Consider the following 21,720-nt stretch of genomic DNA (forward strand, 5'->3'; position numbering starts at 1 on the left):
CTGATTACCTACTTTTATTTATTTTTCTAGTCCTGGGTACACAAGCATGCCATCCCTATACTGTGGCTACTTCTCCAGGCTGGGACTTACCTGTGTGTGTGCGCACACCCACACGCGTGTGCAGGTAAATGCATAGGTGTGTGTGGAAAGCAGAGGCCAGCCTTTGTGTCCTTCCTCAAATGCCGTCTGCCTAGTTTCTAGACAAGAGCCTGTGACTCACTACACAGGCTCTGGCTGGAGTCACAGGCAGATGCTGCCCCAGGCCCAGTTTTTCTTTTTCTTCATTAAAAGAAATAACTTAAAGAGATAAAGATGACAAAGACCACCAAGCCGGGCAGGAGGTGCTCCCAAGCCTGGCAGGAGGTGCTCTCAGAATTTGTTTTTTCCTTTATCGAGACAGAGTTTCTCTGTGTAGACCAGGCTGGCCTCAAACTCATAGTGATCCACCTGCCTCTACATCTGAGTTCTAAAATTAAAGATGTGCATCACTACCTCCACCTCCACCTGCTGAAAATATTTTTAAGCCCCAGCCCAGACCACCCACCCCCAGGCCACCGATGCCGAGAGTAAACAAAATAGAAAAATAAGCACAGAGATTTTTGTATTTAAAAATTCAGTGATAGTCACATTTTCTAGCAACAACAACACAATCTCATTAGCAAAACAATTAATGAAAGTGTTCCCTTCAGCACAGAGAGTCAGGTGGATACCTGGGGCAGGGCGCCACACTGGGAGGCAGCACAGGGGGGCACAACTTCCTTTGCTATAGCACCCATTTTCATTTTTATCACATTTTAAAAATGTATTTATTATGCATCAGAGGTAGGGGACATGCGTGTGTGGACGTCAGAGGGACACCCTTTGGAGTCCGCTCTCCCTGTCTACCCTGTAGTTACTGAGAGCTGAACAGGGTGCCAGGTTTGGTAACAAGCACCCTTCCCTCCAAGACCCCTGCCTGCCCTAGAATCTCAGATCTCAGGCAATTTCACTTTATTTTCCCTTCAGAATTTTCTGCAGTACAGGCTATCAGAAACATTTTATTCTGAGTTTTCCAGAGGAGATCTCCACAAAATTAATAAATGCGACCTCCTGGTAACGAAGACCATTTCAACCTTCCTTGATCTGAATCCGCATTCAGAGTCAAGCGGTTTGTTTCCTTTATTGTTCTGAGTTGATTTCAGGGGAGATTTTAATGAGGGGGGAGGGGGAAGTCAGTTGACTGTTCTGAAATTACATAATCTTAGCCATTATGCAAAAACTTTTTTTTTTGGAACAATTTGTTGCAAGATGCTTTTCTGGGCTGGCTGCTGACCTAAGACATTGGAAGATCATGATGGGCCGCGTGTCGTCCAGTCACGTGATGGTAAATCTGTGAGGAAAGCCCGTTTCATTAATTAATAATTAGGCAACCAGCCACATTAAGTACTTATCATACTATCACACAATAGTCGCTTCACTCGGCGCTGCGTTAGCACGCCTGTCAGCAGAACCTTCACCGATCTCTGTAACAGGGGCAGCTTTGCTTGCAGGAGGTGCAGGCCCGATTCTGACTTCCCCAGCCTGACTCCTTCCAAGGACAGTGTGCTGTCACTCACCTCTCTCTCGATGTCTGAAAGCAGAGAGCTGGCGCCTATCCGGAAGAGGTCAGGAGTCAGCCACTCGTCACCCAGTTCCTCCTTTACCAGAGAGAGCCAGGCAAGGGACTCCTTTGCAGTGCGGATGCCTCCTGCAGGCTTAAAGCCTACCTAAGGAGGAGAGAGGAACAGCCACTGTCACCAGGCTGATTTCAGAAGTGTCCCCATGAATAACCAGTCTTGAGCCACGCTTTCCTTCTTAGCCTTCTTCACCTCAGCAGAGAGACCTATTTCAGCACAGCCTTACCTGACCAAACTTCAAAATAACTTTTTAGCCAAATGGGAACTGGGCCACTCCTTCTGAAGGGGCAAGAATGAGGGAGGGTGCACGTCACGTCATAAACCTCCACTGTCTAGACTAAATCGGCACATTTGAAGAAGCCAAGGGAAGTGTCAATAGACAAAATACACCACAGGTGTCCGTCCAGTCTACCCTGCTTCCAATGAGCCTTCATCCCGAGGTGCAGGGTACGAGTGTACTTAAGATGGAAACAGTGTGGCCACAAGGTCAACCAAATCAAATTGGCAGCCATCAGCAAAAAGAACTGACCGTTGCCTTAATCAACTGAGTTGCAGGCTTCTTCTCTGAGGCTGTACACGTGGAGTTCTATACAGCAGGCTGACCACTAGTGGAAGCATGGGAGAAGGTCTGGGGGATGGTCATGAACCAGCCCAATTCATGGCTGAGGGCGATCCTGAACCCATGTTTTGTTCAGAGGACGTGTGTTCAGTTCTCAGCACTCATGTTCATGGGCTCCAGCTCCAGGGCTTCTGGTGCCCTTTTCTGACTTCCTCAGGCACCCACACATACATGGTGCATATAGACACACAGGCATGCATGCACACATGCATGGTGCATACAGACACACAGGCATGCATGCATACATAAATCCTTTAAAAAACAAGAAGATATAGCTCAAATCAGCCAATATATGTTGTTTCTACATCATGTCTGATATCCACTAGAAAAGAAGACCAGGTCTCATGTACAGTGATCTCATGGTCCCCTGGATTCCCTTGTCCTAGGAATGTAACCATGCAAAAGAGTAAACAAATCTAGACCCACAAGCTTCCAAACCACACTGGGGCTTTTGTCAGCTAGAACACAGTAGTGGGAGGCACTTCAAAGAGAAAGTGGCCAATGAGCAACGGGAAGCCTCCCTGAGAACCCGCCCACTGCCACAGAGCAACCAGAAGCCTGGCTGTGAACCCACCCACTGCCATGGAGCAGTGTCACGAATGTGGTTCCCAGCCTCAGTTACACATGCACCAGCTAGCTCAGCAGTTCCAGACCCACGGCCTCTAAGGCTGGGAGCTTGGGAATCCACGCGCATGACAAGCTGACCATCTGATTTTGATGTCCTTAGGCAAATGCTTTCTCAGAAACCTTCTGTGACCCAGCAGAACTAGTTTGTTAAACAACCTTAGCAATGAATCCTGTGGGCCTACCTAGTGGAGACAGTTACAACTGAAGGGGAAAGATGAATATAGCTTTTCTTTGAAAACAAACCAACAATAACAAAACACTCAATAAATTGTCGGGTCTGTATCAATGCAGAAAGACCACCAAGTAGCACGCATGTGGGATCAGTGTCCTCTATGGGTAACAACAGCTATTTTTCCTACCTGTGCTTAATGTTGTGAGTTCTTTTAGAGAAAACTCTAGGAGAGATTTTTCTCTCACAAAGAGCACATTCCATGGAAGTCTCTAACTCCAAAATGAATGTAAGCTATAGTCACTTATAAAGCCATAAAAACATTCCGTCCACCAGGTAAAGCATTAAAGGTCGGCTTGAAGGAAGTTCTAGGTGGCAGAAGTCAAGATACTGGTTTTTAAAAGATGCTCCTCATGAAGGGAAATCTCATTATATTAAACACACACACACACACACACAGGCACATACCTATTCAACTATGAAAAAAATTCTTAGATAATTTGTGACTAGGCAAGCAACTTCAAGTGAAAAATCCGAAATCAGTTTTTAAGAAACACCTCGTATGCATTTTTTCCTTTTAACTTTGTATGTTTCAAAAAAAATTCTGTTATTCTTCGAAAAGCTGACAAAAGGTAGCATATACCCTCCTCAGCTCGACGCTCTTCCAAACAGCACGTCCACCTTCCATAAAACACACAAAAAAATGGATATTTAATTCAAGAGCTATAGGACAGAAGCTAGCTTTTCCCTGCTGTTACGCGGCATTTCATTATTCTGTTTAATAAGTTCATCTCCTCGAGAATTTTCTCTTCACCTCATATTATTAAAAGTAATAAGTTTTTCTGGACCGGGGGTTTCCCAACAGAAAAACCAATTTACGTGTGTCCTTCAATAATGACAGGAGAAGATGATTTCCCATTATCCTGCATACTTTTCCTATCGCCGCCACAGCTTATCATTCAATAAATGTTACTCTGCGGGTCTTTCCATTCCGGGAGGAAGTTAAATCTCTATATTAACCTGTTTTCGCCGGCCAACGCCTTGCCAGAAAAACCTCTGTGTCGCTGCACAATTAGTTCGTTAAAGAAGCCATTTAGGAATCTCTTGTCAGTGCCGAAACTGTCTTCAGTTAACAAAAGGACACAGAGTGAGTTTACCTCTTGATCACACAGTGCACCCACACTCACACTCACCACTCACTCCATTAATCGCACGCCTCCCCCCACCGACATGTTCTTTTGTAATGAAAGGTAAATTAAACATTTATCTTAATAAAGGCGACTCATTCGCACCTTCTGCACGGGGAGACGGTTATCCTGTGGGCTGTGAGGAGGGTTATAAATAGCAGCATCCTCTACACTTTGAAGGAAGGTTTGCTGGCAATAACCTACCTTGTTTCCAGTTTTCCAGAAGAAATCTCTAATGGCCCGCAGCATTACGATGGCTACCGGGAAGGTGGCGTTTACTGTTTCTTTTCCAGTCGAGGTCTTAATAAAATCTGATCCTAAGACAAAAGAAAGAAAAACTCCCAGGTTAATTAAGAACTTACTTTTTACACTTAAATCACTGAAAGAAATGAGTCGTGTGCAATCCCCCCACCCTACCCATGAAACACTTTATTTTTTGGTAATTACGTGAAAACACTAAAATGAAAAGCTCCCTTTAAAATAACTCTGTTGATAAGTAAGAGCCGGAAGAAAGGGAGAAGGCTTGTAAATTGCTGTCTTCTGGGCACACACGGCCACTGCAATCATACCCCTCAGCAGCAGACGCTGTCACTACCGGGCCTGTACAAGACTATGCCATCATTCCTCAGTCATGGATGGGGCTCCACCGTCCCTGCTAAACTTCTTGCTACTGGTCGGTTCTGGGGAGAGGCAGTCATTGTCTTTGGTTTAATACCCATGGCTGAGCACACCAGGTTCCAAGGGACAGTTCGAAACCAAAGTTGCATGATCCTGGTCAAAATTCATGAGTCACAAAACAAAATACAAAGACACCAATGTATGAAAGGGAAGAACAGATGGTTAACTCTGTGTGTGTGTGTGTGTGTGTGTGATGTGTGTGTGTGTGTGATGTGTGTGTGTGTGTGTAGGGCTAGAAGGGGGTAATAGAAGGGTGGGTGGGGTTTAGGAGGTAGGCAGGATATAAGAACGGTGGGTGGGGTATAGGAAAGTGGGCAGGAGTGGGAAAGTGGGCGTGGTATAGGAAGGTGGGCAGGGTATAGGAAAATAGGCGGGAGTATGGGAAGGTGGGTGGGATATAGGAAGGTGGGAGGGGTTTAGGAGCTGGGCAGGGAATAGGAAGGGTGGGGGAAAAGTAATAATGCATCACACACGTGTATAAAATGAAAAGAAAAAATTCTGTTAAAAATTTTGTCTTTCACCACCAGATAAATTAGCCACTCAATGGATTCTGGTACTCTTGCCTCTATATTTCACAGCCAATTAAAATCAAGTTGGTTTGTTTAATGCATAACTGAGATAAATAAAGACAATTTTATGCCCTGTGCTCACTACCATGTATCTTGACGGTTCCCCACAGCACTGTGGTGTGCTTACTCACTCCCTGCTCATTCTCCCCCACTCGGAGGAAAGCACACACACAGCACAGGTGTGACAGCCCCAGAACTGTCACCAGCTGATTTCTGGAGCATTAATGAAGCAGCAGACCTCCCACACAGACGAGGACTTCATAAAACATAGGGTACCCTTTCACAGTTGGCAGATGTTTTCAACAACCTCCTTCTCTTGAATCTTAAACCTGTTTGTGTAGTTTACAGGAACAGCAGGAAACACATAATAACAGCAGCAGGGATCAGCACCTAGGTGTTTCATGGGTGTCCTGAGCACAGGAGAGCCTTAACACTGTTACCAGGTACTGATATAAGAACTATCTAAGAGGCCACGGAGACATGAAGTTAAGTAGTTTCCTTGAAGTCACATGGTACAAAGTCAGTCTCTCTCTCTCTCTCTCTCTCTCTCTCTCTCTCTCTCTCTCTCTCTCCCCCATTCTCTGTGGGTGGGTGTGAGTGATTTCAGCTAAAGCAGTTTACCTTAGCTTATCTGTTAGAATTGCCCCATTTATCTGGGACCACACAGTTAGCCAAAACAGAGACACCTTCCTTCAGGTGGTACCTAGCCCAGAAGTGCTCAAAATCCAACTCATCCATTCGCTAGAGGAGTACCATATACAGCTAGAGAAGAAATTTCTGGGTCCTACTTAGGGAGGTAAAAACCAATCGTGATGCTGTATGCTGTATCACACACATGCACACACACACTGATTTAAAAACTGAGAGTGTGAACTCCAAATGTTTTCATTCACCACAAAAACTGACAAATGACTGAATACATAGATTCACACAGATTTCAATATCCCAAGGAGTATGAGTACTGAGATGTCACAGGGTCATTCTATATTCATTTATCTCAGCTTGTATGAATTACAGTTTTAGATGAAAGACACCCACGTTCTGGATCCTCAACACAGACCAACCGAATCAGACTTTAAGAAACACATATACGGTTCTCAGGTACACGTAGGTTCAAGTTCACAGCTCTGTCCTAGGAATCTGTGTGACAATGCTTAAAATTAATTTGAGGCTCTCCGAGTCTATCGAAGATATGTGGGACAGAACATGCAGAAACAACCTAAATCTTCCCTTATAGTTGGTTTGAAAAGATACTTCCAGAGCTATTCTGTACACTGGAAGACTCAATTAGACACACCTTTATTATACATGCTGGGGAACGTAAAAGAACGCTTCCCTCCAAAACCGCGGTGACCCTGGAGGAATAACATGAAGGGCTGGGAGTCAGCCTGGTGTCCAGCTCTGGTTCACATGGTAGCCATACAACTTCAATTTTTCTCCTTTCTAGAATGGGTCTGAAAATTCCTACTGCTTCAGAGAGTTACATGAGGCGTCAGAAGGAATAATATATGTAACAGCACCCAAATCCCTCAAGAACTATACACACCCAAAGAAGCCAAGATCTTAGGTAAGGAAGGCCTCTGTGTTAGCATCTGGGGCAGTGGCCCACAGAAGCCCCATAATGCTCTATGCAGCAGAGATTATGGGCCATTCAGAAGGGAGCTCAGAAAACCAGAATGCTAAGAGACACTTAGACAGGAAAGACTGTGTTCATGAGGTTTTGAAGGTCACAAAGACTCTTGGGAATTGTGTCCCAAGACACAAATTGAGATAGGTCCTGGAGACTAGCACCTAGGTTCAAGAAAACCACAGGAGCCACTCAACATGTGCCATGGTCAGATGCCCTGCATGCAGCTCCTGAGTGAGCTACTCATGAAGCTACAGAAGTAATTACGCAGCAGTGTGGAACCCAGAATAACAGAGATGCTAGGAACGTGGACTATCTGTCAAGGAGAGCTGACCCAACAGAGAAACCACATGTGCGGCACCCACCAGGATTTAATGTTGTCCGTGCTAGGGTTCAGTCCTGTCTTTCCTTACCATCACCATTCCTTTCTTTTCCAACAGGAACTTGTACTTGGTGTACACTGGGCGCCTATAACTTCTCTTATACATTACGGGACTCAGAGCTAAGGAGCTTCTTTGAGTTTCAGAGCACTTTGGGTCTTTGAGCAGGGTTGGAACTGTAAGATTATAGAGATTTCTAAAGTTGGGCTCCATGTATTTTATGTGAAGATGGCCATGAGTCTATGGAGAACTAGGAGCAGCATGGTGAAGGCCTGTTCCCTAGATGGAGGCACTGTCTTGGAAGATTGTGGACCATGAAGAGGCAGAGCTGTCCTGAGCTTCATTGGAGGAAGATGGTTCCTAGGAACAAAACTTGAGGTTTATATCTTCATTACTGCTTAAGGTTTATACCTTAGTCTTGTCTCTGCTTCCTGTTCTGCCAAGATGTGAGAGCTGAGGAATACCAGCCAAATGCTTCCAACACCAAAACTAAAACAGAGTCCCATCATGCCTTGCCCAACATGACTTTTGACCCTCAAACCATGAGTTGAAAAATCTTTCCTCTCTTAGTTGATTTGTTGGATATTTGGTCACAGCAATGAGAAAAGTAGAAAATACTCTAGCACTATGTATAAGTATCATGTAAACGAAGACCTGGGGAATGTCATCATGCACCTTCTTTTCTGAGGCTACAAGCCAACTGAAAGAATGGACACATGCCTGCCATACAGAGAGACAGTGCTATTCAGGTCAACAACATCTTACTGTTCTTCTGCATGCTCAAGTTATCATTTCCTGAAAGAGAGTTTTGAGTCTCCCACTGCAAACACATTTTGAGTAGTGTGAAAGTTTGACTCTCATATTTTGATGCTCTGTTTTTAGGTACAGACTTTCTAAAAATACACGTGACAATCAGAAGACAACCTGTAGGGATTGATTCTCTCTCTCCATCATGCAGGTTCCTAGGACTGGACTCAGGTAGTTAAGACTTGAAGTAAGTGCCCTTATTCACTGAGCCATCTTACCCCAAGTATAGACCTATTAAAGACTCTTAGGCCTTGTTAAAAACAAACAGTCCACTTGACAAATATAAAAACCTTTCTTTAAGCCTTCATCATGCTCCTAAAGTCTGATTGTGTAGAATTAATACAGCTACTCCTCCTAGTTAGCATGGTGTGTCTTTCTCCAGCCCTTTACTTTTAACCTTTGAGTCTTTATTATGGATTTCTTATAAACATTCAGTAGGAGCTCAGTGTGGTTTTTAAAGACTCTTCTTTTAATTGGTATATTTAGACCATTAACATTTAAAACGATTATTGATTCTGTTGGATTAATGTGTACCATGTTTATAGCTCTCCTATCTGTTACATTTTTTGTTGACTTTTCACACCTCTTTTGGGTCTTCTCTGACTTAGTTGAGCATTTTACATGATTCCATCTCATTTCCTCTCATCATAGCAATGATACTTCACTCATATACCACCTAGAGACTTCCCTGAGTATTTAATACACACTTCATCCCAGTACATCTTCAAATAACACAACAGCTTTTGTTCAAGATTAGTGAAGACAGACAACACCACTGCTACAGAGAAGAACTTCTTTCCCTCACTCATTGTTGATCTGATTTCTGATTAGAAGTCTGCTGAGGTCATTTCCTTTGTCCACTGAGGTCATTTCCTTTATCTGTTGAAGTCATTTCCTTTGTCTGCTGAGGTCATTTCCTATGTCTGCTGAGGTCACTTCCTATGTCTGCTGAGGTCATTTCCTGTGACTTGGGTAACTAATGTGTTTCCTTTCTCTGGTTAGTTTTTCAAGGTTTCCAGTCTGCCTTTGGTGTCCTCCTATTTGTATGTGCCACGACTAGGAACAATTTTCTTTTTCAGTCTCTAACTTTCTTAGATCTGTGATTTATGGCCTGTCCTTAATTTTGACACATTTCTGGCCATTATACTCCCTCTACACAGTTCCTCCCTTTCTCTATTCTCTTTCTGATATTACACAAGTGTTTTAACTTCTGAAATTCTCCTCATGCTTTTGGAGCTTTTGTTTTCCCTAAGCACTCTGTCCCTTTACACTTTAGTCTCAGGAGTGTCCATCAACCTGTTGTCACAGTCACATGGAAAAGCAAGATCTGGAAGTATTAAGGACCATGTTAGGTGCTTCCTTTCTAGACATCAGATGTGAACTGAAATCAGAACACATATGGCATATATGAGGAATACTGTGGAATATGTCAGATAAATATAATGGTCAAAAAGAACTGCAATGCTTGAATTAATCTCTTCAGCTTGACTGATGCGGAGATAATGCATGGATACAATTTGTTTCAGACAAAATTGAAAGATAAGGTATGTGGGAGAACCTGGCCATCAAACAAAAACATCGAAAGCACAGCAGAGAGGGCATGGCCTCCTCGTAAGTAAGCTGCTAGGGGATGTGGTGATTATATAAACATATGTTTTAGGTGACGCTACTATTGGCCTAGGGACAACTCCACATATGTGAAGCCCTGGGTTCCATCAAAGCTACTGTTAATGTTTTTTACATTAAAACACTATAGAGGGTTTTGAACCTGCAAACATCTGGCTTCTGTCCTTAGGGAAGCATGGGGTCTGATCACATGACTCCAGGGTTTTCAGATGCTGCATTTTCTGTCTGTTTTGGAAATTAGGAAGAAGGACGACAGAGAATCACACAGCACACAGTTCAGGCATTTATGAACTGACTTTCATTAGATTTCAGGAAGAAAAACAAGATTTGATTACACAGAGAATTTTAGAAAATACATTCTATCGGTGCTTTATCACTGCTGAAGAACACTGGACTCTCCAGTGAGACTAGGGAGCCAGACTTTTGTTTCATTTCTCATTTTAATATCATTTCCCCTACCCTTTGCTAAAACAAAATTACCTCAGAGAAATACACGCTGCCTTCAGAATCATCAAAAGCCCCAAACACAATCACCTCTCCTCAGAGCACATGTGAACCCAGTCACAGACAACACACCTTAGTGCATGTGAACCCAGCCACAGACAACCGTACCTCAGAGTGAGTGTGAACCCAGCTGCAGTCAATGCATCTCAGTGAATGTGAAGCTAGCTACAGCCAACCCTGCCTCAGAGAGAGCATTAAGCTAGCCATAGTCAACCCTACTTCAGAGCGTGTGTGAATCTGGCAACAGCCAACCATACCTCCCACATACTGAGCTTAGGAGCCAAAACCTTAAGCGGTAATACCTCCCCATCAGCATAAGCTATCCTACAACCGGTCCGAAAGTTTAATGAAATGAGCTAATGCCAAAACTAGGTGGGAAAGGCCTGAGAGGGTCAGAAGTAGTCCAATAAATGGACCAGCACTCAACTGTGAGTAGTTGAAATTAAAATTAATAATAAATGCACTGCTTTACATAAAACTGTATTTCTTATTTTCCTCATTTGGCACCTTTAGCTCAATTCTCTTCTTGTGGTCTAAGGCTACTCAAAGCTTTCCTGCGGCCTGTAATTACAAGTCTCCATGGTACTGTTTCATTAAAAACTTCCATTAAACAACAGCTGCCCCTGTATATGGTCTTCTAATCAATTTGGTCAAAGACAATGACTTCTAATCAGCTGTTGATAAAAATAGAAGATGAAATTTTAATTCTAATAGATTAACCACAAACTCAAGACAGTCTTCAAAATCCATCTAACTCGACTCTCCAGTGGATTTAATGACTATTCAGCAACTCATTACTAAATAGAACAAGACGAACATTTTCCAGTTCATTAAAGAAATGTACTATGTATTTTTGCATTGTCCTCATGATTCGTTACAGGGAGTCTTAATTACAAGATAATGGATAATGGTTATTAAATGCAGACTGCAGTAATGAAGCCCTATTCATTTGCGAGCCTCAGAGACTGCAGAGAGAGGAAAATAAAATTACTAGCTTCAAAAGATTAACGGATCAAATTATTATTCAATTTTCAAAATCTCATTCAGACTTCATAGAAACAAGAAGAGATTAAAAACTAGTATTAAGACCAAAGTAGTACATTTACAAAAATAATATCTTAGGGCTATTGCCGCATAATAAGCTTCAGATGTGATTATTTTTTAAAGTATAACTAACAATGGGAAAACACACATTTTTATTTCCTGAACAAATCTTATTTATGATACAGGCAGTTTCTAGTAAGAGCAGGAAGCCTGGTGCCTGTGCTTCAGTGTACAAAGGGGAATACAATGGGAGCTGTTATTAACAGTGTGTGCTTTACTAATGAAAAATAGGGTTTAAACTCAACTACTGCTGGAGAAAGCCTGTCCCTGAGTGAAGTCGCATGGACCCTACAATAAGAGCTCCTGGGCACACTGTTCATTAGCCTCCTGTTTTCTATGACTCCCTGAGAAATGACCCATTAAAGGTAGTGGGAAAGGTGGTTTTTTTTTTTTTAATGGTGATTTTTAACACTGATTTACACTTACAATCCACAATGAGATACTTTTTAAAAAATAAACAGGATATATAAAAATATGAGGCACCAGATTAAAACCTATTAGACTCGTTTGTTCCATACGAGCTTAAGAATAATTTAGGGTGAGAGATAAAGATCCAATTTCATGGCTGAAAAATGTCTCAAGAAGGAAGTTGGAAGCAGCAATGGAATGCAGATCTTTAATCTAAGAACAGTCGTGCCACAAGATGTGGGCATATCATCCATATAATGTCTTCCTGTGAGAGAAAAAGAGGGAATGTTTGGAGACAAAGACAGACAGGCAGGCAGACAGACAAACGGACAGACGGATGGACAGACAGGCCAGCAGGTAGGCAGGCAGAGAAAGAGGAGAAGGAAGAGGAAGGGAAGAGAAAGAGAGCAGAAGAAAGGGAGGGGGGATCTTCTCTCTCCAGTTCATCCTTTCTCTCTGCATACAGAGCAGTGCTGATGCTTTTCCCTGCGCCCAGTCCGGAGCCCAGCCCGTCATACGAGTCAGGCATATTCAAACCGAACAGCAATCAGAAAGCAACTACAATGTCAGGGTTTAAAATATCTCTAAAACACCAAGGGTATGCTTGGCTCGTGAGAACCACATTCCTTGCAGTTGGTCTCCTCCAAATTAAAAAAAAAAAAAAAAAGATGTGGTCACTTAGAATAATGCAAGATATTAAATGTTTCAAAATGGACTGTGGGGTAGAGACCGGGCCTGCAGCTTTCTTGGTAACTGGCAGTACCAGCTGGGGGGAGATTAAATCACTTCAGCAACAGTCTGGCTGGGCTTGGGGCTCAGCGGGTCACGTGACTGCCTTGCACGGTTGATCGTCAGCACCACATCCAGCCAGGTGCACACTTGTAGCTCCAGTGGACCAGGAGCATCATGGGCAGGCCCTCTCTGACTTCACAGCCATTCTGGCTAACATGAAATCTCAGTGTCTAGCCCCACATGGGGGTGAGGGCTTTCAGTGATAGTTTTATACTCCAGAAGTTCCTTTTAATTAAAAAAATTGTTTAAAATAAATTTCAGTATTGTGACTATACTGGAAACAAGTGAGTAACCAATGCAAGTAAGTCCTAAGAGTGGACGCCGTCTGCGTAAGCTTGTAAACAACACTAAGTTTTACTGTCCTGGCTGGTTTGCAAATTTCAAAAAAGAACTGCTTTACTTAACTCAAGTATACAATTTGATTTGCTCCGCATTTTGAACTAAGGATAACAACAGTGAATGCCCGGTGTCTCAAACTTTGCTGTACACAGTCTCTATTTTTATATACTGTTAGTTGTCCAGAAAACAGGTGTAAAAATCAACAAAGTGTTTCCAAACTCAAATGTTGGAAACCTCACACCCCATTTTAGGGTCTCGCCCTCTCCTTTCTCTCTCCTGTATGAGGCTGAGGCAGGGGAACCATGGGGAGATCTGTGACAAGAACAAAGGTCCTGCAGTAGTCAGCCAGTGGACTAGAGAGAGAACGATGAGCTCACAGTGAGGGAAGAGGAGACAACAAAAATCTAACTGTAGAGCCAGAAGTGGTTACACAGCCCTGTGATCCTTGCACTCAGGAGGCTGAGGCAGGAGGACTGCATGTTTGAGGCTAGTCTGGGTTATGTAGTGTGAGAACCTGCTGAAGGGAATGCGAGGGAAGGAGGGACAGAGAAAGAGCTGGGGTGTATCCATGGTCTGACAAGCAAGAAGTACTCACAATGAGATACATACAGTTATCTGATCTCAGATTTTAAACCGTTGTCTAGTATTCTCTGTAATTTCCTACTGAGCCCAAGTAAAACACCCACAGTGCAGGCCTCCTCCCTAATCACTGTGTGAGGAACGACAGTGCATACAGTTTTTAACACCGTTCCTGGTTGTTGAGGTAGTCAAAGAAACAGCCTTCAAAGTTAGGCATTCAACTACCCACAGCATTATCTGTGGAGAAAGAAACTTCAACACAGTTTCCAATCATCACTCCCAGGGAAAGACCTCTCAGAAGGATGTCAACAGTGGGGACTTCAACCGTTGAAAGTCAACTTTGGTCTCAGAACCTGCCAAAGCCAGCTCAAGACTGGTGGTTGGGAGTCCCTGCCACTCTTCTGTGACCCAAAGGGCCACATTGTCTCAGGCCATGGGGCCACATCGAGGGTTACTGAGCCTTTGAAATGACTTCATCCACACTGACATGTGAAGTAAGTGTAAAATCTACAGGGTTTTGAGAATTTAGTATAAGAAATACACTAAAAATTTTTCTCAAAAAAATGTTAAAATCGATTACACACTAAAATAAGACTGGGAATCAGTTCAGAAGCTTCTTTTCACTTCAAATTTGGTTGTTTTAAATTTCAGAACTATTGCAATACTGGAAAAAATAAAATAAGGTCTCATAATTACTAATTTGACCTTTCCTTTTATTTGATTAGTGGCACTACAAAAAAAAATGTTGTAATTGTCCTCCCTGTTAACCTGTACTAGTCTAGGGCTTCAGTGAGTTTTCTAAGTGAGTACCATGAGGAAAGTCCCTTAGGAAGGTTCCTACGTTTCCTTTCCGCACCCTAAAAATTTGCTGCTGCGTTAGACCGATATCCTTTAAATATTGGCTTAAATTTGTTAAGGGGGTGGAGAGACGCATCAGCGGTCAAGGTGCTTGGCACAATTGTGAGAATTGGAGTTTGAACCCCCAGCAACCCTGAGGAGGTTCAGTTACGTGTGGTTGGCTCACCTGTTGTTCTCTTCCCAATGGCAGAGACTGGGGATCTGCAGAGCAAGCCAGCTAGCTACACTAGCCATACATGGGATGTCTGTTTTGACTGAGAGACCCTGGCTCAATGGGTAAGATGGAAAATGGAGGATGATGGTAGACATCAACCTTTGGCCTTCAGATGTGTGTGCTCACGACGCATGCGTACCTACCCACATACAAAACACGCGGCATTGGAGAAAGAAACCAAACGTAATAAAATATAGGAGTCAATAAAATTTTTTTATCAACAAAAGATGTCTGAATGTCTTTTGTACAAAAGTAAATTATAATAAACTGTGTGATGAAGCTCCGGTATTTCTAGCAGCGTGCTCCTGCAGTGCATCATGGGACTCCGCTGCAGCCTCAGGTCTGAACACACAATACGTGCATGTTGCGTTATGCACGCAATACGTGCACTCTCCACCATGCAAGGAGCTGCACCACAAAATGCCAGCAACACTTCCCGGACGACCCCAGCCTAGAGAGAGGCTACTAGCCTTACAAACCACAGAGGCCTTGCTGCTGGCATCAAGTTTTCCACTCTTTAAGCCGAATCATGGTTTAATGACAGAAAACAAAGACTTGACATATTTTTCTGCCTTCACTACTAGCATGTAGTTGTCAACTTAGCATATCTTTACGTTGCATTAGTGTTTTATTTTAAAAGTTGCTTTAGTTTATGATTTGGGATTCACAAAAAAAAAACCCACAAAAACAAAACAAAAAACAAAAACCCAATTAAGTGATTTTTAGCTTGGGGATTAGGACAGAATTTCCAAGTATTTCTGAAATGGCTGTAAATAGCCTTCTGCAGTTTCATGTTATAAAATCAAAACAATGTCCACTCTGAAAAACAGTAGGCTACTCCTGTCCTATAACATCAACTAATTCAGCTGAGAAGTGAACAAAGGAAAAAGCAAATCTATATAGTTAATACACGAATGAGACTTTGTATTAAATGAGTTATAAACCACATAGACCAAAAGTTGTTTTATAAAACAAATTTCTATTTTAGAAAAATAAGTAACTGATTTATTTATTTTATTGATCTAGATATTTGGGGTTGCACAACATTTTCTCCAGGTAAAAAGGGATCAGAATTTGAAAACATTTACACATAGAAGAGGAAGAGCCCCTGACAGCATCTAAGTATGCTCTCTGTCTGAGAACTGCGCTCTGTTCGCAATAAGAAGGCCATGAAAACTGCTGGAAAAGGACAGGACAAAAAAGGGCCTGTTTTTACTTTTAATTACATGTGTGTGAAGGGGTTTAGACACATGAATGCAAGTGCCCATGGAGATCCACGTCAGACTCCCCTGGAATTAGAGTTACAGGAGTGTGAGCTGTCTAACATGGGTGCTGGGAATTGAACTCAGGCCCTCTGCAAAGCAGTGCATGCTCTTAACTGCTGTGCCATCTCTCTAGGCCATCTTGTTCTTTTTTGAAAACTTACTTTGTTTATGTGTGTGTGTGTGCCTCTGTGGGTGTGTATGTGTGTGTGTGTGTTCCTGTGTGTAGGTTTGTGGATTACATTGAGAGCTGTTTGGCTCTTTCCACCATGGGTTCCCAGACAAAATTCAGGTTTCTGAGGCAAGCCTTATACCCCCCACACACACACCGAGCCAGCCCCACAAGATGCTTCTTTATGGAAATCAGCTCTATTAGCATATATCCTGACTCAAGTTCTATAAACTGGTTTTTCCCTTGAAATAACCACATAGGTTAGAAAGAATCGTTATCTATCTCAGTCATGTTACCTGTCTTTTTTTTTTTCCCCCAAGGAGCCCATGACATTGCAGGGAAGAGACAATGAGTCACAGTAATCAGCTCAGTACCCCATGACTGTAGGGAAAAGCCTGCATAACCACAGCTTCGTAATATAGGTGTAAGACTGATGACATAGCAAAGTGTTGGGGGCTGGACAGATGGTTCAGAGGTTAAGTACTCCAACAGCTCTTCTGGAGGACCTGAGTTATGTTCTCGGTAGCTGTATGTGACTGTCAATCACAACCACCTGCCAATGTCAACTCCAAGGACGCCGATGCCCTCTTCTGTCTGTGACGGGACCTACGTGCATATGCACTCTTGTAAAGACACATGACTAACCATAGAAAAAATTCTTTAAAAACCATAAAGTGTTTTATGCAATCAGAGAATAAAAGCACTGATCTACGTACACCAAATTACAGACAGCAAATGCATCTGAGTCAAGACACTTGGTCTCCGGTCATCCCTCAAGCTGAACCTTCCAGCCGTGAGGACTGACTGGGTTAGGGATATCCCCCACTGATAGCATGCTTTTGAAGACATCTTAAAATGATAAGACTATATCTAGCATATGCTTTCTCTGCCCTCATGTTTGTGGTGAGGGCAAAGGGAGGTGGAACTCCCACGCAAGGTGGAAAATTCACTAGGGTATCACTATACTTCGGCAAAGAAGGGTAAAAGAGAGGTCCCTTTTAACAAACTAACAAGTATGGGGTGCTTTAAACAGCTGAACTTCATTTTGATTGTGCTTGCGACTGTCACGAGCGAGACTGGAATATACAGTATCTATTAACATTAAAAGTCAGGTATGCTTGTATGGAATCTATTAACTCGAGAGAAAATTACTCAAATTGAAGAAATAGCTGCTTAAAATGGATTTAGAAATACATTTTACTGAACAAAGCCAGCTGGAAAATTAGGCTACTTTATCAGGATTAGAAAGTGCTATGAATTTTAAACACAAAGCTTTTAAAAACAATGCACTACATATTTGAGATTATCATACCTCAATGTCATCATAAATCTTTTTCCCCCCCAACAATTGATGATGAGTCTGGAGAGTTGCTTTGCGCAGTGGCCTGCCTTTCACAAAGGAAGCTGTGTTAATTTTACTGTGGGGAGCTTTATCTCAGGGCGATGGCTCTGAGGCACCTAGATCACTGGTCGGCCTCCCATTAGCAGATCTGGAGATGGGTGAAGTCTGCGAGGCTCTCCGGGTAAAGCCTTTACTGTATAGAGCTCCCTGGCGGCTGGTGGCTGGCAGCTGCTGGGGTCCGCTCACCAACCACTCACAAAGACAGTGCTGATTCTCATGTTATCTTCAAGTCAGAACAGTATCTCCTATCCTACAGCTCGTTACACCTCCCTTTTATCTGCGTTCCTTCCCACTCAGCTACTACCAGCCACTGTGGTTCTCCAAGAAAAAAGGGGCCTGCAGGTAAAGAAGGAAGGGGAAAGGGCCCAAAAACCTAATCTAGTGGATGAGTACAATTAGAAAAAGGTCACCGGAAGGGAAGCTCATGACAGTGTCTCAGGTGGATGATTCAGAAATGCCTGAAGACAGGGCTGGAGAGATGGCTCAGCAGTTCAGAATACATCTGGTCCTTGCCTAAGACCCAAGATTAGTTCCCAGCACCCATGTTAAGGAATTCACAGCCACCCGTAACTTCAGCTCCAGCAGATGCAGTCTTCCTTTCATTTTAAGCCTCCAGTTAATTTTTGTTATGTATTTAATATTGTCAGTACTACCTGTAAGACTGCTTCTGAATGTGGCATTATCTCTCCCCTAAGGTACATGTGTCCAGAGCATCCATTTCGTGTATTTAAGTGACAAGTATGTAATGTCAAGACCCGAAGGGCATACACAGAGAAAACCCAGTGAAGAAATAGAAACTCAACTGTTAAATTTATTACTGAGATGGGAAGCAAGATTTGCAGCGATAACCTATAAAGAAAAAAGACTCTTGGGGTGACAGACAAGCAGTAATGTCCCAACGTCTGGAAGCCCACGGACATGTTCTTGGCTCACAAAATGTCTCGAGAATCTTTACTGTGCTGCTGTGGTCCAGGCTTTTGTTTTTGTTTTGTTTTTTAATCTAATGCATAGAAGTTAATGATTACAAACTTTTTAAAACATGAAGATCTGACGAGCATCAGAAGATGGCTCTGAAGAGCATCAGAAGATGGCTCTGACGAGCGTCAGAAGATAAACAGACAGAAGTGGTTCAACTGTCTCCTCGTCTGGGGAGGTGGCTCAGTCAGTGAGGTGCTCACATGCAGGCACAGGGACCTGAGTTTCACCCCTGAGCATCTGTATTAACAAGTAAGCTGTGTGGTGGCTGGCACCGATGGGTCAGTGCCAAGAGGGCAGAGCCATGCAGAGTGATCACTGAGGCCCACTGGAGCCGGCCTAACCGAAGTGTGAAGATCCAGGTAAAAGGTGAGAGACTGACGCACCAGAACATGGTGGACATGACTGAGGAAGATACTCGAGGTTTACTTCTGGCCTTCACACAAACGCACGCCCTCACAGATGCATGCATACTCATGAACACACACACGTGCACACATACATGTGTACGCACACAGGCACACACCTGGGGTCTGCACCGTCTGAGATATGAATTCCACCTAATATTCGACTGTTCTGACATGCTGTTAACAAAAGCGTCACAAACCTTAGCTAACTCTGACAGTGGTGACCAAGCTATATCAACACGAAGGTCATATATGTAGGAGTAGCACATCATGCACGTTTTCTGAGAGCTACACCAGAGCCAGGCCTCACCTATGCATGTTCTACACCTATCACTAAATCCTTGAGGTACCTCAGCAGCCGTCACTGATGACGATGCCAGCATCCACAGACACTGCAGCTGAACAATGCATCCCTGTCGTGAGATTTGAACAGAGGCTTCTCTAAGGCAACATCTAGGCTTGCAATACCATAGTTCTTTCCGCTTCCTAAACCAGACAACTCATTGTTGTGCAGAAATGATCTCTGCCGCATCAGCTCTGCCTTTAGTCCTCCCTTCCCTGTCAGAACTCTACCTGGGCCAGCTCAACTGCCGTTGCCGTGGCTTTCCTCTTGTTGGAGGCACACACACAGGATTAGGACTATGGCAGCCGGCTTACAGTATGAGGGAATTACCTACCGAGTTAGAGCAGTGCCACACCCAGCATGGCAAGCACCAGTGACTGCCTGCATCTCCAGGCTAGCTCTGAAGCTGCTATGGTCAAGATCTGTGCAACATCAACCCTAAGAGACAGTCTACTTTTCTTCCACAGATCCGGAAGTTCAGTGACACTCCACACCTATTCACTTCCAATGGGTGTCACATTCTGTAACTGTGTTCACACACACACACACACACACATACACACACACACACACACACACATATTCTATTCTGCCTCACTCATGCCTATGCAGGCCCCCAACTCCCCACTCTGTCTCCACTGAAAAATCATAGAAGAAGCAAGGTCCAACTGAATATACTGTGGAAGGAAACACTGGCAAAAGGATGTTAGAACTTTTAACACAGTACTGGGAAAAATGAGCAGGCAGAAGCCACAGTGCAGCAGGCCCTCACAGGAACTACTAGAGAGTTGAGTACGAACATTCCCACAACCCTATCTGGACAGCTCCTCCAAGACAACAGAGATCCTGTCTCTTTTTGGGCAGCTCCTCCAGAACAACAGAGATGCTGATGAAGAAAGAATATTAGACCCTACATCAGCCAAACATGGAGGAAGAGTGTATATTCAAGTCTGCAGAAGCCAAGGGAGGAGATACTAGACCAGAAGGAGCTGAGAGACAGTGACACCTCACACTTGGAAGCTAGTGAAACACCATCCCGCTGTGAACCACAAGGAGCCCAAGGACAGAATGACCTTAGCAATGACTCACAGGGAGAGTCAAAATGAGTCATACAAGGAAGACTCCATCATTACTACATAAGCCAAGTAAGCTGGACTTGGAAAAACTAATACCCTGTGTCTTCTTTCACACACAGTATCTAGACTTGAATTTATACATCTGTGTGTGCATGTGTGCTCACATGTGTGTTACGTGTGTCCATGCATGTGTCTGTCTGTATGTGTGTGTATATGTGTGCATGTGTATGTCTGTATGAGTGCGTGTGTGTGCACGTGTCTGTCTCTATTTGTGTACAAGTGTGTGCATGGACATGTGTCAGTCCATATGTGTACACGTGTGTGTGCGTGCATGCTTGTGTATATGTGTGCTCAGGACCTGAAAGGTGAAAGGGAGCTGAGAGGAAGAGAGGTTTGGGGGAGGGGTGATAGAAAACATGCACTATGAACGCAAGAGGGACTTGGGGAGAGGAACTAGAAAGAGAGGGCGACAGGACAGTAACGATGGGAGAGGAGAATAAAGGGGTACACCTTTACACACCTTTACATGGTGTGCCAGCTTAGAAAGCGAATGGCCATAAGGGACACAACTTCCTGACCTATATTCCATAAACATGTGCACGTCCATAAACATGAGCTTTTGTTTAATTACTTTATTTAATAAACATTCAGCATTCATTATGGAACAAGTCCTGCTTGAAACACTTTATAAGTAACCTGAAACACTTTCAAACAACAATCAAAGCAGTCCTGGGACACTGAGGGCCACCTTGCTGGAAAAGTCTGTAAGCAGCCAAGGGAAAAGTTGTATTTCAAGATTAAAGTAGCCAAGCAGGAATTTCTAGAAAGCCTGGGTGGCAGCAGCAGGTGAGCATCCCTCCCCAGCTCGGGGGACAGGTCACGGGTCAGGACCTCGTCTGCCTTGCTAGCAGGATTTGTGAAGAGCTGTTACATCCTGAACTGTGTGTTCCGCTATGATCAATAAGCCTCTGGGCCTGGCTGGAGAGGGGTGAGGGACAGGGAGCCACGCCATAAAGAGCTGGAAAGGAGGAGTCAGGAGACACCATGGGGACACCATGACAGGTTCCTGATGGAAGAGGGCTGGGGTAGCTCCCTCACAGCCAAGGCTGCCCCTTAGAGACCAAGCACAGTTCTTCATCCTCATCATGGTTTCAGTCGATGTAACTGAACAAACCTGGGGGACATTGTAGGACCGTGATAGGATGGCTGGTTTTGGTCGAGGTGCTGGCTGGAAATAGCCCAGACACCCAACAGGTATCTACTGCCTGTGAGGGACGGGCATCTGTACTGCTGCACTCCCAGAATCCAGGCTCCTGACAAGTGGCATGATCTCCATTTGAT

General features: G+C 43.7%; 1 protein-coding gene across 1 annotated transcript in view; it reads right to left on the reverse strand.

The window, feature by feature from the left end:
- Positions 1 to 584: 584 nt before the first annotated feature.
- Dera (deoxyribose-phosphate aldolase) overlaps positions 585 to 21,720 on the reverse strand; it is an 81,950-nt gene continuing 60,814 nt past the window's right edge. Inside the window, exons 7-9 of the mRNA XM_028781049.1 lie at positions 4,462 to 4,574; positions 1,596 to 1,745; positions 585 to 1,369 (exon numbers count right to left, since the gene is read on the reverse strand). Coding sequence (XP_028636882.1) covers positions 1,313 to 1,369; positions 1,596 to 1,745; positions 4,462 to 4,574 — 320 coding nt within the window. The 3' untranslated portion in view covers positions 585 to 1,312. The remainder of the gene's footprint in view (positions 1,370 to 1,595; positions 1,746 to 4,461; positions 4,575 to 21,720) is intronic.

The sequence above is a fragment of the Grammomys surdaster genome, unplaced genomic scaffold (assembly GCF_004785775.1).
Source record: "Grammomys surdaster isolate TR1022 unplaced genomic scaffold, NIH_TR_1.0 373, whole genome shotgun sequence".
In the NCBI taxonomy this organism is placed as follows: domain Eukaryota; kingdom Metazoa; phylum Chordata; class Mammalia; order Rodentia; family Muridae; genus Grammomys; species Grammomys surdaster.